Source organism: Rhipicephalus microplus, chromosome 4, assembly GCF_043290135.1.
Source record: "Rhipicephalus microplus isolate Deutch F79 chromosome 4, USDA_Rmic, whole genome shotgun sequence".
In the NCBI taxonomy this organism is placed as follows: Eukaryota; Metazoa; Arthropoda; class Arachnida; order Ixodida; family Ixodidae; genus Rhipicephalus; species Rhipicephalus microplus.
The window spans coordinates 27,643,458-27,660,116 of NC_134703.1; the positions used below are offsets into that span (position 1 = coordinate 27,643,458).

The 16,659-nt window shown below is 44.1% G+C and overlaps 1 protein-coding gene across 2 annotated transcripts in view; it reads left to right on the forward strand.

Annotated features, from left to right (window-relative positions):
* The first annotated feature begins 230 nt into the window (after positions 1-230).
* Positions 231-16,659, forward strand: part of LOC119171578 (thrombospondin type-1 domain-containing protein 7B) — a 242,658-nt gene continuing 226,229 nt past the window's right edge. The window contains exon 1 of one of the 2 annotated variants that reach the window (XM_075892387.1): positions 231-767. In XM_075892387.1, the coding sequence (XP_075748502.1) occupies positions 749-767 (19 nt within the window). In that variant the 5' untranslated portion in view covers positions 231-748. The remainder of the gene's footprint in view (positions 768-16,659) is intronic. The other variant, XM_075892386.1, reaches the window with a different exon arrangement.

Here is a 16,659-nt window from a genome sequence, read left to right on the forward strand (position 1 = left end):
TCGTCCAAGTGAGCAGGACGACGACGCCTTCGCTGGCGATTGCTTTCAGGTGGTTGAGCGGCATAGTGCCTTCCCGGTCGCCCCTCTGCCTTCGGATTTGACATCCGCCCGGCCTTCGCTTTCTAAATCACATTACGTATGCCAACTGTCAAGGCAGGCTGTTCCCTCCTCCGTCTGTATCGCTCGTGCCCTCTCGACTTCTTACCGCTGCTCTACGAGTTTTTTCGCGCCGGCGTCTCGTGGTAGAGGTAGTGAGCAAACACACGCCCGTACTCTCTCTTTCTCCCGCCTTGACGTACCTACCCGCCTTACTGAAGCGGGGAAACTTCCTTGCAGTTGAGATGCCGCAACGACCCGGCACACTATCGCCTTCTACGGGTTCGACGAGCTCGTGGATTTGCGCCTATGGCATGTTCCTGGCTTAGATCAACACATTTGTTTGAAAATCGGTGAGACTAGCAGCTAAAAGATTTACTGACGCTATCTAATTATTTTCTTATGCCTCGAATATGAGCTGATTAGCTCACTTATGCGTCGCCTGCGTATATTGTGTTAGTGTGTGCGTGCGGGTATGTGAATCTTCGAGCAATACAACGTCGTACCTGCTGACTCTGCTTGTTCCCCGGGTCTTGTTGCAAGCTTCGGTTGTTTGCGACCGTGAACCCGTCTGTTGCCGTGGAAGGTGCCATACATTTTCGACCGTCGTTGTGACACGAAAGTTGGGAAATTGGACAACGTACTCCATGTCATGAGGTTGCCTTCTTCAGGTAAGCCGTATACCTAAGCCTTCTGCGTTGCGAAAGTATTTCGTGAAGTTCTAAATTCTGGTATTTAGAAGAGCTTTTCGGTTGCGTTTCCTTTTATTGTTTGTTTGCTGCTTTTGTTTATACGTTTCTGCTTAGTTTTGATCTTCTTTTGTTTTTGGCATAACGTCAAAGCAATATAAAATGTATTATTTGCCTAAACTTTACCGTGGGTCAACACACGTTTTCGCAGCATTCAAGTACACTATATTCAGTTGATAAGAGAATATCCTTCTTTACAGTCATACAAGCACGTGATTGTTTAGCTTGTTTAAAATATTATGAGTGAGACGTTACGTAATCATTGCACAGCACTTCGTACTTCACTGTTGTGGTAGCTGAGACATACATGACAATTCTTGCGCTGCTCTTAAGACATGGTCGTGCTTAGTTTATGGTTGGAAAGGGGAGGGGACAGGACTGAAGAGAAAGAAAGCAAAAAGAAACACTCACAGGTGTTCTTTGCCTCAAGGCAGAAAGTGGTACATTACATTCGATCTTCCAGGTCTGTCTATTTAAAGAACGCTTGCAATGTGTATACAGGTGATAATTGAACATATTATCGTGCCTGTACTGCAATGTTGTTTTCTTCAATAATTTTGAACTTTGGTTACGAAACATGGTGTGACGCAGCAGCCGCTATTCATAATGGCGGGGACATTTGCAGATCAAATGATGATTGATGGACACTCGCATGTCATAGAAAGGTAGTCCACATACCCGACAAAGCATTTGAGTGAGCTTGCAAAGCATCGATAGCGTGCTTGGTAGCCCTCAAGGCCACTATTGGCCAAGCATTATTTTTTTCTTGTATTCGCAAGTTATATCTTACGTTCCATCAAACATACAATTGACCAAATGTGCAGGTAGCAATTCTTGCGTTACAGCAATATGAAAACGATGTGTATTTCCATTTCTGCAAATGTGCACCACTGCAAATACACATCTGTGCTTTTGTAGGTCGGCAAAAACGTTGGAAGTCGCTCAAACTCGCTTATGAAACACATTGTGCTCTGAAAGCTAACTGAAACTCAGAGTCGTCGAAGTTTTCCACAACAGAACTCACTCGGAATACGGTTCACCAAACTTTTTTTTCTAACCGGGCTCTCTCAGACTCAAATTTACCAACAGATCGCATTGAGGGACTCACTCAAGACTCCGGCTGACGGTTGGACGTGAGTTCGAGAGAGTCTGGGGGAGTCAACTCACGAGTCTGCTGGCGTAAAATTAGCATTTCCAATCGTATAGTGTGAACATGTCACATATTCTCGGCTCTACGATACGCCTTTTTTATCTTGTAGCTTTAAACACGAGTTATCAGAGGTTGCATTCCAGTGAGGGCCTTGTTGTGACATATGTGACCAACATGATATATTTTTTATCAAGAACGTCCTGTGAAAGAGTTTGTGGGTAAAAGGTTTCGTGAGCGCACAAAAGGAGTGCGACTCCTCTCCCGTCTTGCTCTCCTAACAGCTCATTTATTCATGAAAGTAAATTTCTATTGAATTCGGTACTTAACGAAACCATCGAACGCCGCATCCGCACATCGGGTGTCTGTGGGAACCACGTGGTAGCAGCACTAACTGTCCGTCGTTTAGCGCTCGACATTAAACTTTCTCGTACACTATAATTCCCTAATTTGCTGATTCACGGTAAGCCTTGGTGGTAGCAGACCACACAGACTGCTGGTAATTAATGCTTGTGACCGTTTAACCAGTTGAGATGATATGAACGGGCTTTCTGGTGCTTTATTGATGGCTCGTTGTCGATCCCTTCGCACATTTTTCATATATGGTTTTTCGTGGCTGTATGTCGGTTGTGTGATTTAAAAACAAAATGGCTTAGCTATAGCGCTTACGCTTAGGTGTGCGACCACTGTACCGGCCGTTTTACTGCGCAACTAGTAGGCTTTCTTTTTTGTAATAAAGTACACGGGCCCCACATCTGACTCATCGTTCGCATCAACACATCGCTTATGCTGCGCGGAGCCTCAATTGAGCATGCCGCGTATATTGTCGGCAGACTCTTTATTCGACTCACGGCACGGGATCAGAGGAACGCAAGTTATTTATCAAGAGTTCTGCATAAATGGTTATGGCCTTTGATATAAAAAAAGAGAACAGGTGAGGGCAGGCAGTGCGACTAAAGTGGCTGTTCGCCTTCACAGGCGTTATTAACAACCAGACCCGTCCCTCCGCTCTCGTTTATTATTTTATTCATGCTCAAACAAATGTTTGGGCTTCCGTCGCACTTTACAAAAGCCGCTGGGGTTCCCGAAGGCGAGAAAGCTTAAGAATCCCTCTATTATAAAATTAGCAATGCTGGCTTTGAGCCAGAATTGATTATTTGTCTGTAAGAATTCGTCTGCGTACACATATCGCGTCAAAACCTTTTCGCTTTCTACCATAATCTTTCCTCATTCCCTCTTCCTTCCCACTTTCTCCAGCCTCGTTTTTCTACATTGCAAAGTTCAAGTCAATTCGTTGGCTACATTCAGAGATAAATGTTGCCCAGTGTCACGGCAATTCCAGCCATTCGGGGAAGGTGGTTCATGGCACAATTTCTTTTATTTTACTCTTCATTGTCTTTCTTTCGCCATAGTCTCCTGTCTGCCATTGCGTCTTTGAAGCGACGATCAGAAGTCCACATCACGTCTCTGGGCCGTTAGTTCCGGCAAGAAGGCGGCAATGACGCGGCCATCTTCCGGAAGAGCCGCCGCTTAGCCTGATTTACAGCCATCCGGAAAAGCAGAAGCACCCGGAGCTCGCGTCTACGGCGTCTACGAAGTTCCGTCTCCCGAATCGGCGTAGCGGGAGGTCGATGTCATGACCGGAATGGCTGCGTAGCAAAGCAAACACACCCTGCAAGACAAACGTGCACCTATACAGGCCCCGCGTGATCTGTCCCTATTACTACTCTACCTCTGCTGCCCTCAATGGGGCACTGAACTCTGTTAGTGACTTGATGTTGATTTGTGCGAGATCTTTGCCTTACGATCTTCGTTCTTCCATTTTCTTCACTTCAAATGGGCGGATGCTTTGAAAAAAAAAAAGATGTACCGCGCTTAGAAGCTGCATCGCCGAAGTCAATGTGTCACGTGCCATTTTAGTTTTTGTTAGGTACGTGCTACTTGAAGCTTCGAGGCGTGACGGAGGGCTGCATGGGTTGAGCAGTCTCTGCGCGCAGGTTGGAGATATAGCGCTTATCTAGAAGTCACGCTCTTCCTTAAGATAAGCATCTTTCTAACGACCAAGGAAGTCTTGCCAGTCTCTTGTTACAACGTGGCATTGAAGGCGCAGTAGATAGCATTGCTTTCTTTGTCTTTACTGTTTAATCTCCGTGGACCGTTTCTTAGTGGCTGAAAAGCTTCGTACTCTTATCTTATACAGCTGGTGGTCGTGGAAGCATACGGAAGTTGGCACTTACGACGTTGCTACTGAAGGTGGATTAGCAGGACATACTTTGCCAATAATCACTCGACCTGAGCCTCTCATTCCACGTCGTGCACTTCTCTACGTATCACGGAGTCCAGTTTTTCGAATAAATACAGTTAGAAGGCGAAACACTATCATGCACGCTATCTGTAGTATTTCTTGGAAGAAAAAAAAACGGAATGGTTTGACGTTACCTCAACCCACCATGGAGGCGAAAATGCTGTAGGCCTGTATACGTAGCTTTCGGTCACATTACAGGGCCCTAGTTAGTCTAGAGTTCCGAAGCCCTGCATGATGGCGTCTCTGATAATCATATTGTAGTTTTATGACGTTGAAATTACCGGCCACAGCGTTGCCTTTATGTTACCCGCCGATGTGTGTTCGCATATGTCGCCAGACTCTTATCGGTTTAAATGTAATTCTTGTTCCAAACGACGACTAGAAAGTACGGCTGCGCAACTCGAATCCGGACAACCAAGAGCACATCCACAACAACGTGACTGAGGTCATCAGGAGAATGGCCTGCGGGTCACCAAGTGGTTTAGTAGAACCCGACCTTATACATAACAATACGATTTAATAAAGCAAGATATCTTTCTCTTATTGGCTTGCGGGGCAGCTTGCAGGACGTCTCTTATCGTATTGAAGAGCGTGGCCGCCCAGGACGATAACGATTTACTTAAAGAGACCCTAAACAGAAACAATGACTTGGTTTAGATTGAGAAACTGTTCTCTCAAACTCTAACGCCATGAGTTTTACTGCGAAAAGTTCAATTTTAGATGAGAAAATCAAGGTTCAAGTTTACTTTTTTTGAAATTTTGTGTTGAAATCTCCGTGCGTGACGTCACTAATTTCAAAATGCGTTTTTTTTTTTATTTTAGTGATATTGGCTCGATGAAACTTTCTAAAACTTCGAGTGATAGGCCCGTGGCTCCCACAGATGACACGACACTTTGCTTCATTTTTATTGATTAAAAGCTACGTAGGACCCAGCGGACACCTTCCAAACCTACTTCATCATGGTGCTTAATGCGGTATTCTTAAGATGGCGTCTCCACCCGCATTTTCTCTTGACACGTTTTCTCACTTACTAAGTGTCGCGTCGTGGTAAGAGTGGTGTTTTTGTAATGGTGAAATCGTACTTTATTATTAGACGAAATATCATTTGTTTGGAGTACCTTTAGGCTCACTTTCCTAGTGATAGTCCAGCCAAGCACTAGCACCCATGTACAGGCCACGTAACAATACAAAAAAATGGCCCCGTGTCTGCATTTAATATACAAATGTCGTCGAAAGCCGATAGTCTTGCGTGTAGAGAGAGTGAACAAAACATTTATTTGATGTTCTGCTCAAGAAAATCGGTGAATGGTATTCTGGAAGCGCTGCGTTAGAGTGCCTCGAGCGTGCAGTGGAGGCGAACGAGCGCATCAAGTCACGTCAAACGTGAGACATGACCGCCATCTGGTAGTTTGTTTTTCAAAAACAAAGCACGTGGCTCTGATACGGGTGTGCGCACCCGCCTCAGAGGTGATAAGGGGTAGAACGCAAGGCGACGGGTAGGTGCCACCACCGTCTCGTTTTAGCAAAGCGTTGGAAACACTCGCCTTTCCGTGCAAGCGTCGGATGGTAAGCTCAGCGTGATACACGCTACGGTCCTTAAAATTACTTATGTATGCTTTTACTAGTGAAAGGCGCACATGCAGAATATATACGTGTTGTTATGATGCCCCAGACATGCGCAATAATTGCTTTTTCATCGACAATTGCACAAGTATGAACGCTGAACCTTGAGCAACATAGGTGGGCGCTGCGGATGGGGTCGGCCATTTCAAATACCTGATGCCGTTTAAAGTGGACAAAGAGACAAGTGTACAGACAGACAGGCAGGCAGACAGACAGACCGACCAAAATTTTTGCGTCGAAGGTCCCCAAGAAAAACTATCGTCTTTAAAATGCGTACAGAAGTGCTAAGGTATTACTGACGCTAAATGCACGCGTACAAAGCATTATGTCTAATCGCAAGTACCAACCAGGCCACGATCAGGTTCTTTGAAGCGTGTGCAGATGCTTGCTTCAATTAACGAATTAATCTTTTTGTCATGTTTGTTGCCGAGGGCATGTTCAAATATTGTGTGTCGTTTATTTCATTTTGGTGCTGATAGCAAGGTCAGCAACCAGCGCATAAAAGGAGATAATGTTTACGTGGGGACATTTGAACCAGTATACTCTACATACGGTGAGCCACAAAGCTGACAAAGTTTGGCAAGACGCCCTCACCATATGGCAAATTTCATCAATATTTAGAAAGTACCTTGTGTCAGGGTCAGGTAGCACAATTTGTTACATTGTTTCGACACAAATTATGTACACTGTGTTAGAATGTGCGACCAATCCAACACAAACGACTTTAGAAGGTCTTGTTGCGTTTCAAAAACCATTCTTTTAAACGGAACGGGGTGTCTTAAGGATGTTGGCATGCTATGATTTGTATCTTTATAAATGTTTAGCCGTGCGCCTCTTTTTATCCCATCCTTTGTTTTATGTGCCACCCTGCACTAAGAAAAAAACAAAAAAACATACTTTCAAGCATGTTCGAGCTCACTCAAGATCTGCTCGAACGAGTTGCGGGTTTTGTGCCAACACAAGTCAATGATTTATCAAAACAGCGATAAAGAAATGAAAATGAACGAATTTCCGGCACTAAGGCAACCTTTTCTATTTTCCGAACTTTATGGCTGTGAACAACTAATTTATTCTTCCATATCCTCGGATAATGTGGAGCTCTTCTGCACGGTAATCTTCTAAACAGAATAAAAACTTTAAAAAATCTAAATTAACTGTATGGTGTTGTCTGAACAGTTGCTCTAAGTTTTCACCGATGTGAGCTAGTTCTTCTCTGAACGTGAAAAATAAAAGTGCAAAATTGTGTGTGAATGTCGCATCCAAGTAAACAAACATTCGCTTATTTACGTAACATCAAGTACCATATTAAAAAGGGGGACACTTTTAAATATTCACGTTGCTAAACTTGAACCCGTATTCAAAATGATCGAGCTTCAATGTCAAAATTTCTGGCATTGCGTTTTAGCTGCTTTGTGATCGTAATAGTAACGGGGGCAGCTTAGCCCTGTTCCTCAGTTGCGCAAACGTTACTCTGAATCACCTCCCCTTACTTTGTCGCAGCTTCTCGACATGCTAGTCGAGTTCACACTTTCGCTGTATACGGCTGGTTGTGGTTGTTTCTTTTTTTCATTTTTTTAGCAACTCGCATATAATGCGAATACACTGAAGCAAAAAGACAAGAAGAAGACGTAATGAGCCCACGTATTTCGCGGTACTCTAATGCATTCTTTTGAATGAACACGTAAAAGTAAGATGAAAAAGCACGTGCTTGGGTACGTTGGTTAAGTATAGTTACTCTTTAACGCACAAGAACTACAAAATGTTGAAATGCGTCCCCGCCGTGCCTTCCCGCCCTTCGTTCAGTTTTGGGTGGTGGAAAAATTCCTATATATCTACACCTTCTTTGTCACTGATGCTCAGAGCAAGGTGTTTGCGCAGCGCAGGAAAGAAAAAAAAAAGCGAGATTGTTTAGCGGCTCCAACAAGTCGCCGAGCAGGAATCTTCAAGCAACAAGGAGGATACAACAGAATATATATTATGTGCCGTGCCGTTTTCACAAATAGCGCTTGTATAGGGACTGGCCTTTTAAGGATACACCACGTTTCATATTATCACAAGCAGCGCTGTCTACATGCCTCCGCATCTGCTGAAGTTGGCCACGACGCTCGTGAGAGAACCTTTAACGAACCGTGATACAAGAAAAAAAGAAGAGAAAATGTAGGTAAAGCGCAAAAATCTTGGAAGAACACGGGAACAGCGTGTTTCTTCCAACAACTCTGGCACGGAAAGTCGCATGTGCATGCCGTTCTGGATTATGCTTTCGCGTTATGAACCGGAGCGCTTCAGCGAAGCAAGCAAGCACTCATCTAGAGGGGGTTCCTTAATTAACTTGTGATTTGAAAGCGTGGATGTATATGGAGAATGCTGTGTGCATGATGTTCTGCGTGGAAGAGCAGGGAGGAAAGAAGACAGCCTTCGAGAAGAGTGAGAGAGCCGCATTTCATGCGGGCCTTTCCAGGAAAAAAGAAATAGTTGTGTTTGAGGATTAGTTGAGCAAAGTGCCTGCACGTGGACTGAGAAGCACGCGAGCGCTGACGGAGACCACTGCACCGTAATTGCGATGCGGGTTCTGAAAGCGGAAGAGCACACGCATGGGGAGGTTCTTCGTGTATAGAGACGACATAGTTTGTCAGTACAGGCCTCTGTGTTCGTGTTGGAACTATCATCATACATACTGCGTACTGTCCTGCCACAACCTTCACCAACCAAGGCATACTGCACACATTGTAATTGCGTTGCACGCCATTTTAGGATAGTACTCCTAACATCACCGTTATTACAAAAACCGCTTAGGCGTGATTCCTTAAGGGTTGCTGAAGTTAGCGTCTTTAGGGGCGATGCTCCTTAGGGTAGAGCCATGTCTCCTGTCTATAGCATCCTGTCCGTCAGCGTGACACGCTATGGATATCCGTATCCATATGAATATCCATATGACCCACATGGATAATCATATGGATATCAACATAAATATCCATATAGGTATTCATATGGATACCCATCTGGATATCCATATGACTATCCATATGGACATCTCAACACCATATGCGCATTGTGATTAATAAACAACTTTGTATATACTGTACATACCTATTGTCGCGTGTTTGCATGATCGAGTGGGCAATGTACGGAGGTTAATGAACCCCGCAGCGTCGCTGAATCGTCATCGTTCACTTCGTGAATATGCTGTGTTCTTTTCTTTGTTCCTCTGAACCACTACTCTACTACTACTACGAATACTACTACGCACAAGAACCTTCTAACTGTTTTAGGAGTGCTGTTTCTAACCAACACCACCGTTATTTGTATAAAATGTGTCAAAGTCGTTTGTATTCTTTCAAAGCACGAGATTTTCTTATGCAAGTACGAATAACAGTGATTTATGTAGTGTTGTGGAAATGAATAGAGACACTAGTGTCTCTTTGCTAGGCAACTTCATTGAAGGGCGCTTGAAATTATCTACTTTTATTCGTATTTGTCAATATACGTAACGATATTTTTTATGTTGTGCATTAACTTCTGAATGACTTAGGCTGTTCGACCATACAGCCAAAATTGTCAGAAAAAAGTCGACTTATTCCACTACAAAACAGCCTAACGGCAATATTTATACATACCCAATGTATTCCGTGTTACAGATAAATGTTCCTCTATTGGTAACGCCACGACAATCATATGCTGACGCGTCAGTACGCTAAAAACTACACAATATCAGAGTATGCGAGTTCTCGTATTTTTTTTTGTCTGAGTATACAGTTTTATAGATGTATCAGTCAACTAATCATTTCATTATTCTGCGCATGGTCTCTCTGAAAAGTTTTTTTATACCAACCAATTTAAAGCACACAATTCGCAATATATTGCTGTTGGCATTGTTACGCAGCTGTAAAAAACTGGTTACACATAGCACGTAACAACTGGTTACACGTAACAAACAACGTAACAAAGTTAAGCATATACGGCTGGTAACGTATGTCTGCGCGCACATTTCTACGTATCTTTTGTGCCACTTCATAACGTATCACTCAATAAAAAAAACTACAAAACAGTCACCTTCCACCCGCATGCTTCGCGTAACATCAATTCACATGTACGTGGGATCTGCCGAACTTTCATTTATCTCTTTCTCTGTCTTTTTGAGTTAAAAGCACTTGTGTTTTAACTCTAGCCAAGACGAAACATCACAGCAGGACGCGTTCGAGTGCTGTGTCGGAAGCCGTAAACCCTGCTCCATGATTTATTACACTTTATATCTCTCAATAGGCATCGTATGTACATCAGAAATGTGTGAGATATCCCACTAATGTTGCATGCATATTTGCCGAAGAGTGGCATTTCCTGCTGGTGCAGCAAAACTGCACTCAGTATAATAGGGAAGCTATCGCACATGAAAACGTAGGAAGGTGTTTTTTGCAGTCGCTATACCCTGTATTGCTGCTATGTTTTTAAGGGTGCATGCGGAAACCATAGTAGCGTTTAGCTTCCACTCATTTGCGTGATGATGATCTGCCCTCTTCAATATTCAGCGTTCGCAGCGGTTTATCAAGCCTGCGGTGTGGTTGTAGTGGCGAATTGCAGCGAACCAAACTCTACCTCTAACCCAGCTTTTCCTGCTTTTACAAAGTGAGCAAACACGACTACTCAACTGATGAAACTGCCTTATATGCAAGCAGTTTTTTATATGCAAACAGTTATTTTTATTGTATTTTTACACGCTTTGTATGTTATTAAAAGCAATTACAGCAAAAAAAATTTCAGCATGCAATACGCATAAATTAGGTTATTTGTCGGAAGCCTTGTTGCTTCGCCGCAACTATATACTATTTTACGGATATCCATATAAGTGTTCATATAGATACCCATCTGGGTATCCATATGACTATCCATATGGACATCTCCACACCATATACGCATTGTGATTAATAAACAACTTTGTACATACTGTACACACGTGTTGTCACGTGTTTGCATGATCTAGTGGGCAATGTACGGAGGTTAGTGAACCCTGCAGCCTCGCCTACTCGTCATCGTTCACTTCGTGAATATGCTGTGGTTTTTTTTCTTTGTTCCTCTGAACTACTACTCTACTACTACTAATACTACTACGCACAAGAACCTTCTAAATGTTTTAGGAGTGCCTTTTCTAACAAACACCATAGTTATTTGTATAAAGCGTGTCAAAGGCGTTCGTGTTCTTTCAAAGCACCAGATTTTCTTATGCAAGTGCGAAGAACCTCAGCGCCGCCATATATTGGTCTATTATTATTTGTGCTTTTCCTTTTACCAACTGGACGAACAGTGTTACGGTAGACTTATACGCATAAAAAGGGTTACGTTGGTGCATACAGTGTTTGCTGGCGTTATTAACTGACGACACAACATACATAAAAAAAGCAAACTTCTGCTTAACAGCCGAAGATAGCGTTGCCCATAAGTCCTAGGTGAAATAGTCTATAGGGCATCGGTAAGGGCTATGGTATCCTGACCCTATTTTCTACAGCTCAGAATTGAGGTCAAATTATATAAGGCTCTGTACTAGGACACCTTTCGGTAAGACGTCAGTTTATGTTCAAGTTAAGTGATAATAGGGGCGACTCCAGAATAACATAGTGTCACGATTTTTCAAGCAGACAACTATATGATGCAGCCGCTGAGTTCACCGGTCAGCTGTGTGGTGATCATTCCAGACTTCCTGATTTTAAAAAAAATTGGCCCCGTGTCTGCATTAATCTGCAAATGTCGTCGAAAGACGATAGTCTTGCGTGTGGAGAGCTGCGTTAGAGTGCCTCGAGCGTGCAGCGGAGGCGAACGAGCACATCAAGTCACGTCACACGTGAGACATGACCGCCATCTGGCAGTTTTTTTTTTTCAAAAACAAAGTGCGTGGCTCTTAGACGGGTGTGCACGCCCGCCTCAGAGGTGATAAGGTGTAGAACGCAAGTAGACGGGTAGGGGCCACCACCGTCTCGTTTTAGCAAAGCGTTGGAAACACTCGCCTTTCCGTGCAAGCGTTGGATGGTCAGCGCAGCGTGATAAGCGCTACGATACTTAGAATTACTTATGTATGCCTTTTCTAGTAAAAGACGAATAGGCAGAATATTCACGTGTTGTTATGGTGCCTCAGATATGCGCAATAATTGCTTTTTAATTGACAATCGCACACGTATGAACGCTGATTCTTGAGCAACATTGGTGGTCCCTGTGGATGGCGTCGGCCATTTGGGGTATCGGCTGGTGCTGTTTAGAGTACCCAGTTCGCGATAACAATGAACAAACAGACAAATGTACAGACTGACAGGTCAAAGTTTTTTTTTTGTCGAAGGTCCCCAAGAAAGACTGTCGTCTTTAATAACTTATTGTACATATTGTCGTCCCAATAGAGATTTAAATGGGAAAGAAGTGAGGGCGAGATTCAGCCCAAAAATTAATAACGAAAACAGAACAAAAACATCTAAAAAAACCGTCCAGCATTATGTTCTTCTTCATATTAGCAACTATTCTGCTGCCATCAGTGCAACCACCCCTCTCGTTTCCCGGCTAATGAAACAGATCTGTCGCTGATGGCCGTATAGGAGTGGCTTCCCCGCCCTTCGCCTTCACGAGGGCGCAATACTTTGGCTATCTGCGCCGGACGGACGGATGGACGGGGGTCTCCACTCAGCGCTGCGCGACGATCCGTGAAAATCTGAGCGCATTCCTGCTGTCGGATTCGTAATCGGCGCGCGCCTAATTGTCTCGGATCGCAGTCCCGGGAGCTCATCCGCTCTCCCTCGTGGCTCCCATCGTATTCTCCCGTGTATATCAGACATGACGGTGGCCGGTGGCAGGGCGAACGAGCTTAAAGGTCCCGCGTCATCTAGCTCGCTCTGTGTCGTCGTACATTCAAACGCTGCACTTCTGCGCACACGCTGATTCGTGTCGGCTGCTGCAAGTTCGAGATAGTGAGCCGAATCTCACGGGTTCGTTCGACAAGGCGCAGCTGCGCTTGAGGTGCTCGCTGTTAATCGAGTATTACGGCGAATGGACCCGAGGCAGGCTTGATACGGGAGTAAAAGACGGCATTCAGCTCTCTTTTCTTGTATACTCAACAAAGAAAGAACGCGCGTCGCACGAGCGCTGCGACCAAGCCTGGGATGGTCGCTGCTCGTGTGGGAAAAGCGCGCCAGGAATCTGGACGATGTCCGAAAGGGAGATTTCAAGGTAACGACCGGCACGACGCTTCCCAGGAGCGCTAAACGAGCGCTCTTGCGGTCTGCCAGTGAAAAAATCAACTAGCGTAATTGCCACCAGCTAGCACTCTGGTGATTTCCAATTTTCTTGGCCGAGGCACCGTGGCTGTCTTATTTATAATTTATTTTTTTCAGTCAGCAGAGACTGTACGTCGTGTACTTCGTTGCTTTCTGTCTGTACGCGCCGGAACAATTACCGGGCGAAAGGCAACAGAAATCGCGGAAGGGTCTGAGGCCGACCGGGGTGATTTCGCAGTGCTAAGCACATTCTTGCTCTTTGCTGGCGTGCGCGGCCGTGTGAGGTGTGATATGAGGTGCAGCACGCTTTTGAGGTGTGCCGGGCTGTATAACTGACTGCACCGTCGTCGTTTTTGTAATAAAGGCGGTAACAAAAGGAGCACTTTACGAGTACGTCCCATTTGCCGCAAGGACGAAAAGTGTGAGCCTAGGTAGCATTAACCCGAGCTTAATGAGCCATTATCGCGGTTTCTTTCAACGTGTGTATCCTTCCTGGCTGTATGATTTTGCGCGCTGGTGGTCTTCTTAACACCAGCGTCTTTTTTCGGTGTCCTGATGCATAAAACTAAGTTCGAACTTTAGCTTTACAGTAGGTTTTGCGAGAATGAAGCGAAGTGTTGTGAAGTGTAGTTAATTTTCTTTTCGTGCAAAGGAGGAAGCCAAGGTAAAAGCTGAAAAACCTGGCAAAGACCTATAGGCTATAACCTGTAGAGTTTGACATCAGAAAACGTGTGATATAACAACAAAATAAAATACGAAGTTAACTGCGCTTGCAGGTACAGGCTCTCCGCTTGCAATAACGGAAAGAACAGGGTTACACAAAACGCACACCGCCATTATTTAAATATTCCTTAGGTTCTTTTTAAAAAAAGTTCCATGCAATAAATTTACATTTGTGGAGATTGTAATAATAAATATATCTATAGTATACATGGAAATTTAACTTCCCATGGCCGTAGTTAGGACAAATTTTGGCGACCTGGGGTATATGTTTCCGAAAACAGCATTATTCATTAGACATAAGATTGTTTTGAGAGTGTACTGTATTTAGTAGTTTTATAATGCGACAGCAAACGAAATACATAGATCTGACTCTCCTCGAGTTAATCATAACGGCGAACAAAGGCATCGTGAAGAAGTTCTTTGATCTTTCTTGTTAACCATGTATGCACCACAACGCTCTCTTCCGTGGTTTTAAAAGAAGTTCTGATAGTGATCAATCGTAGAGGTTCCTCATATTAGAGCTCAACTGCACAATCACACAGTGGACCTTCGGCTGAAACTATGCAGGTACCAATTTAGAAAATTTGTGGAGACGGCGAACACATTTACGTATTTCAGGTAGTAAGTTTTATATGATCGTGTTCCAGGAAAAAAACAATTGGAGGAAAGGGACATTCTAATTACGCCTTCCTTGTTTGATTTTTCTAAAGGTTTTCGAAAGGTTTTTCTTTGATATATGTTGTTTTTGTGCTGTGAATTATATTTTCCTTCGTGTAAATAGTGAAATATTACCATAATAGTGCACCGTATGAAGCGCTTCCGTATACCTGTCGTGCTGCATCTGTGCCGTCGTGCATGCAGACACGCTATCGGCTTGAATCAAAGTGAGAGCAACTGAGGGCCCTCTGAGCAGCACTCTTCCATATTCCAGTAGCTACCCATTTATAAACGGCTGCTGAATACGTACACCCGAACTTAGTTTTATTACAGCTGCTCGCTTGGAAATCCGCTGCAGAGAAGTTGCACATTGTACTGCTATGTAATAACACGTAACAAGTGTTATTATTTGGTATTTATATTTCTGTAGTTTTTTTTAGACAGTACTCTCTACTTATACATTTCGTGTCAGCGTCACGTACGAAAAGAACGGCAGGGAAAATAGCTTCATTCCTTTGCACGTCACACGTTGTGCGATATCATTCAGAGGTGCATGCTGAGAATCTCGGTCACGGCTCGGGGAATCTGCCTGGCAATTTTACTCGCTCGTGCATATAGGCAGATTCGCAGAGGAGCGGCCTGCTTCGGCCATGTATACGAGGGGAAAGATTGTATACGGCCTTTTATGTACGCTACGTGCCACCTGCCTCCAGTCGCAACAACACAAAGACATCGCCTTGCAACGAAACACCAAAGCACACCTCACTGCCACAGTGCAGCTGATTCAGCACGTATGCCGTCGGGCTTCGTCGACTCCTGCCGCAATGAGCCTCGACGCAACGCAGGAAGAAAACACCTCACGCGAGAGACAAAATGGTTGAAGGCGCGAAGAAGAGCGGGGCAAACCAACATTGCACGAAAAGACGTATACCACAGGAGCCACGCGCAAGAAGAGCGATCGTTTTTCGTGTGGCCACGTAACGTGAGCAGATCAAAATGTGGTTTCTCCTTTGCACGCGTATGCGATCGTCATGTTTCAGGCCTGGTGCTCAGCCATTCGTATTTCTTTTCATAAGGCACGTTAGCCACGCACACCCGTTGACAAAGGAAAGCTGGCCCAATGCGAGAACTGGAGTAATGATACGTTTGGAGGCGAGCTCAATATGAAAGACAGCCATTTCTGTGACCACGCTGCTTCCCCAGTCGCTTTGCCTTCCAAATTAACATGAATTTTTCAGGATTTGTTAGTTCGGAATTGTGCCAGAGGAGCTATTCTCTACTGAGCACCTCGGAAGATTTTTTTTAATGTATTTGCAGCAGTATGTGGAATGGCTGAAACTCGGCGTATACTAGTTCCACTTATTCGCGTCTGACGTGTCCATTCGGACAGTAATGTTCGAATGCTGACGCCGTTATGCAACCACCTTCCTGCAGCTGCACACACATTTATGAAGAGAAGAAATGTAACACTGAAAACCTTGATTTCCTTCTGCGTTAGATAAAGATAACTTTGCTCCGTTGAAAAATTGATAACATTTCACTACGAAAATACGTGATCAAGGAGACATTTTCACAACTTGAGTGACCACTGCACTCTTTTCAAATTGTGAGACATGATAATCTCCTATTAACGTTTTCTCAGTTCCTACAATTGTACCAGTTCATATAATAGGCATTCGCACTATCTTGTGGCTCATGTCTCGGTGATAATTGTACTACGTGTTTTCTCAATAATAACACGATCACACGATGTGTGAAGATTGGAAGAATGAGACAAGCACTGCCGCCTGGACGGAATAGGTATCCCAGGTATATACAGATACACACAGACGCCACGAAATAATACAAAATTTTGGGAACAGATGCCGCCGGAACTGCAAAATCACATCTTACGTAACTGTTGTTGTAATTGCACAGCACACTTGTGGGTAATATTGTGAGCTCAAAATCAGACACTAGAATTTTTGTATTACTTGCGTAGGCCGCATGCTGTATTACTTGCGTAGGCCGCAACCAGCTAGCCGACCACTATCTTTTCAGTGATTCTTACGTAACACATTAGCCTTGCACTCTGGCTTGCGTGATTTCGGGCAATATTGAAGGTGCCACATACA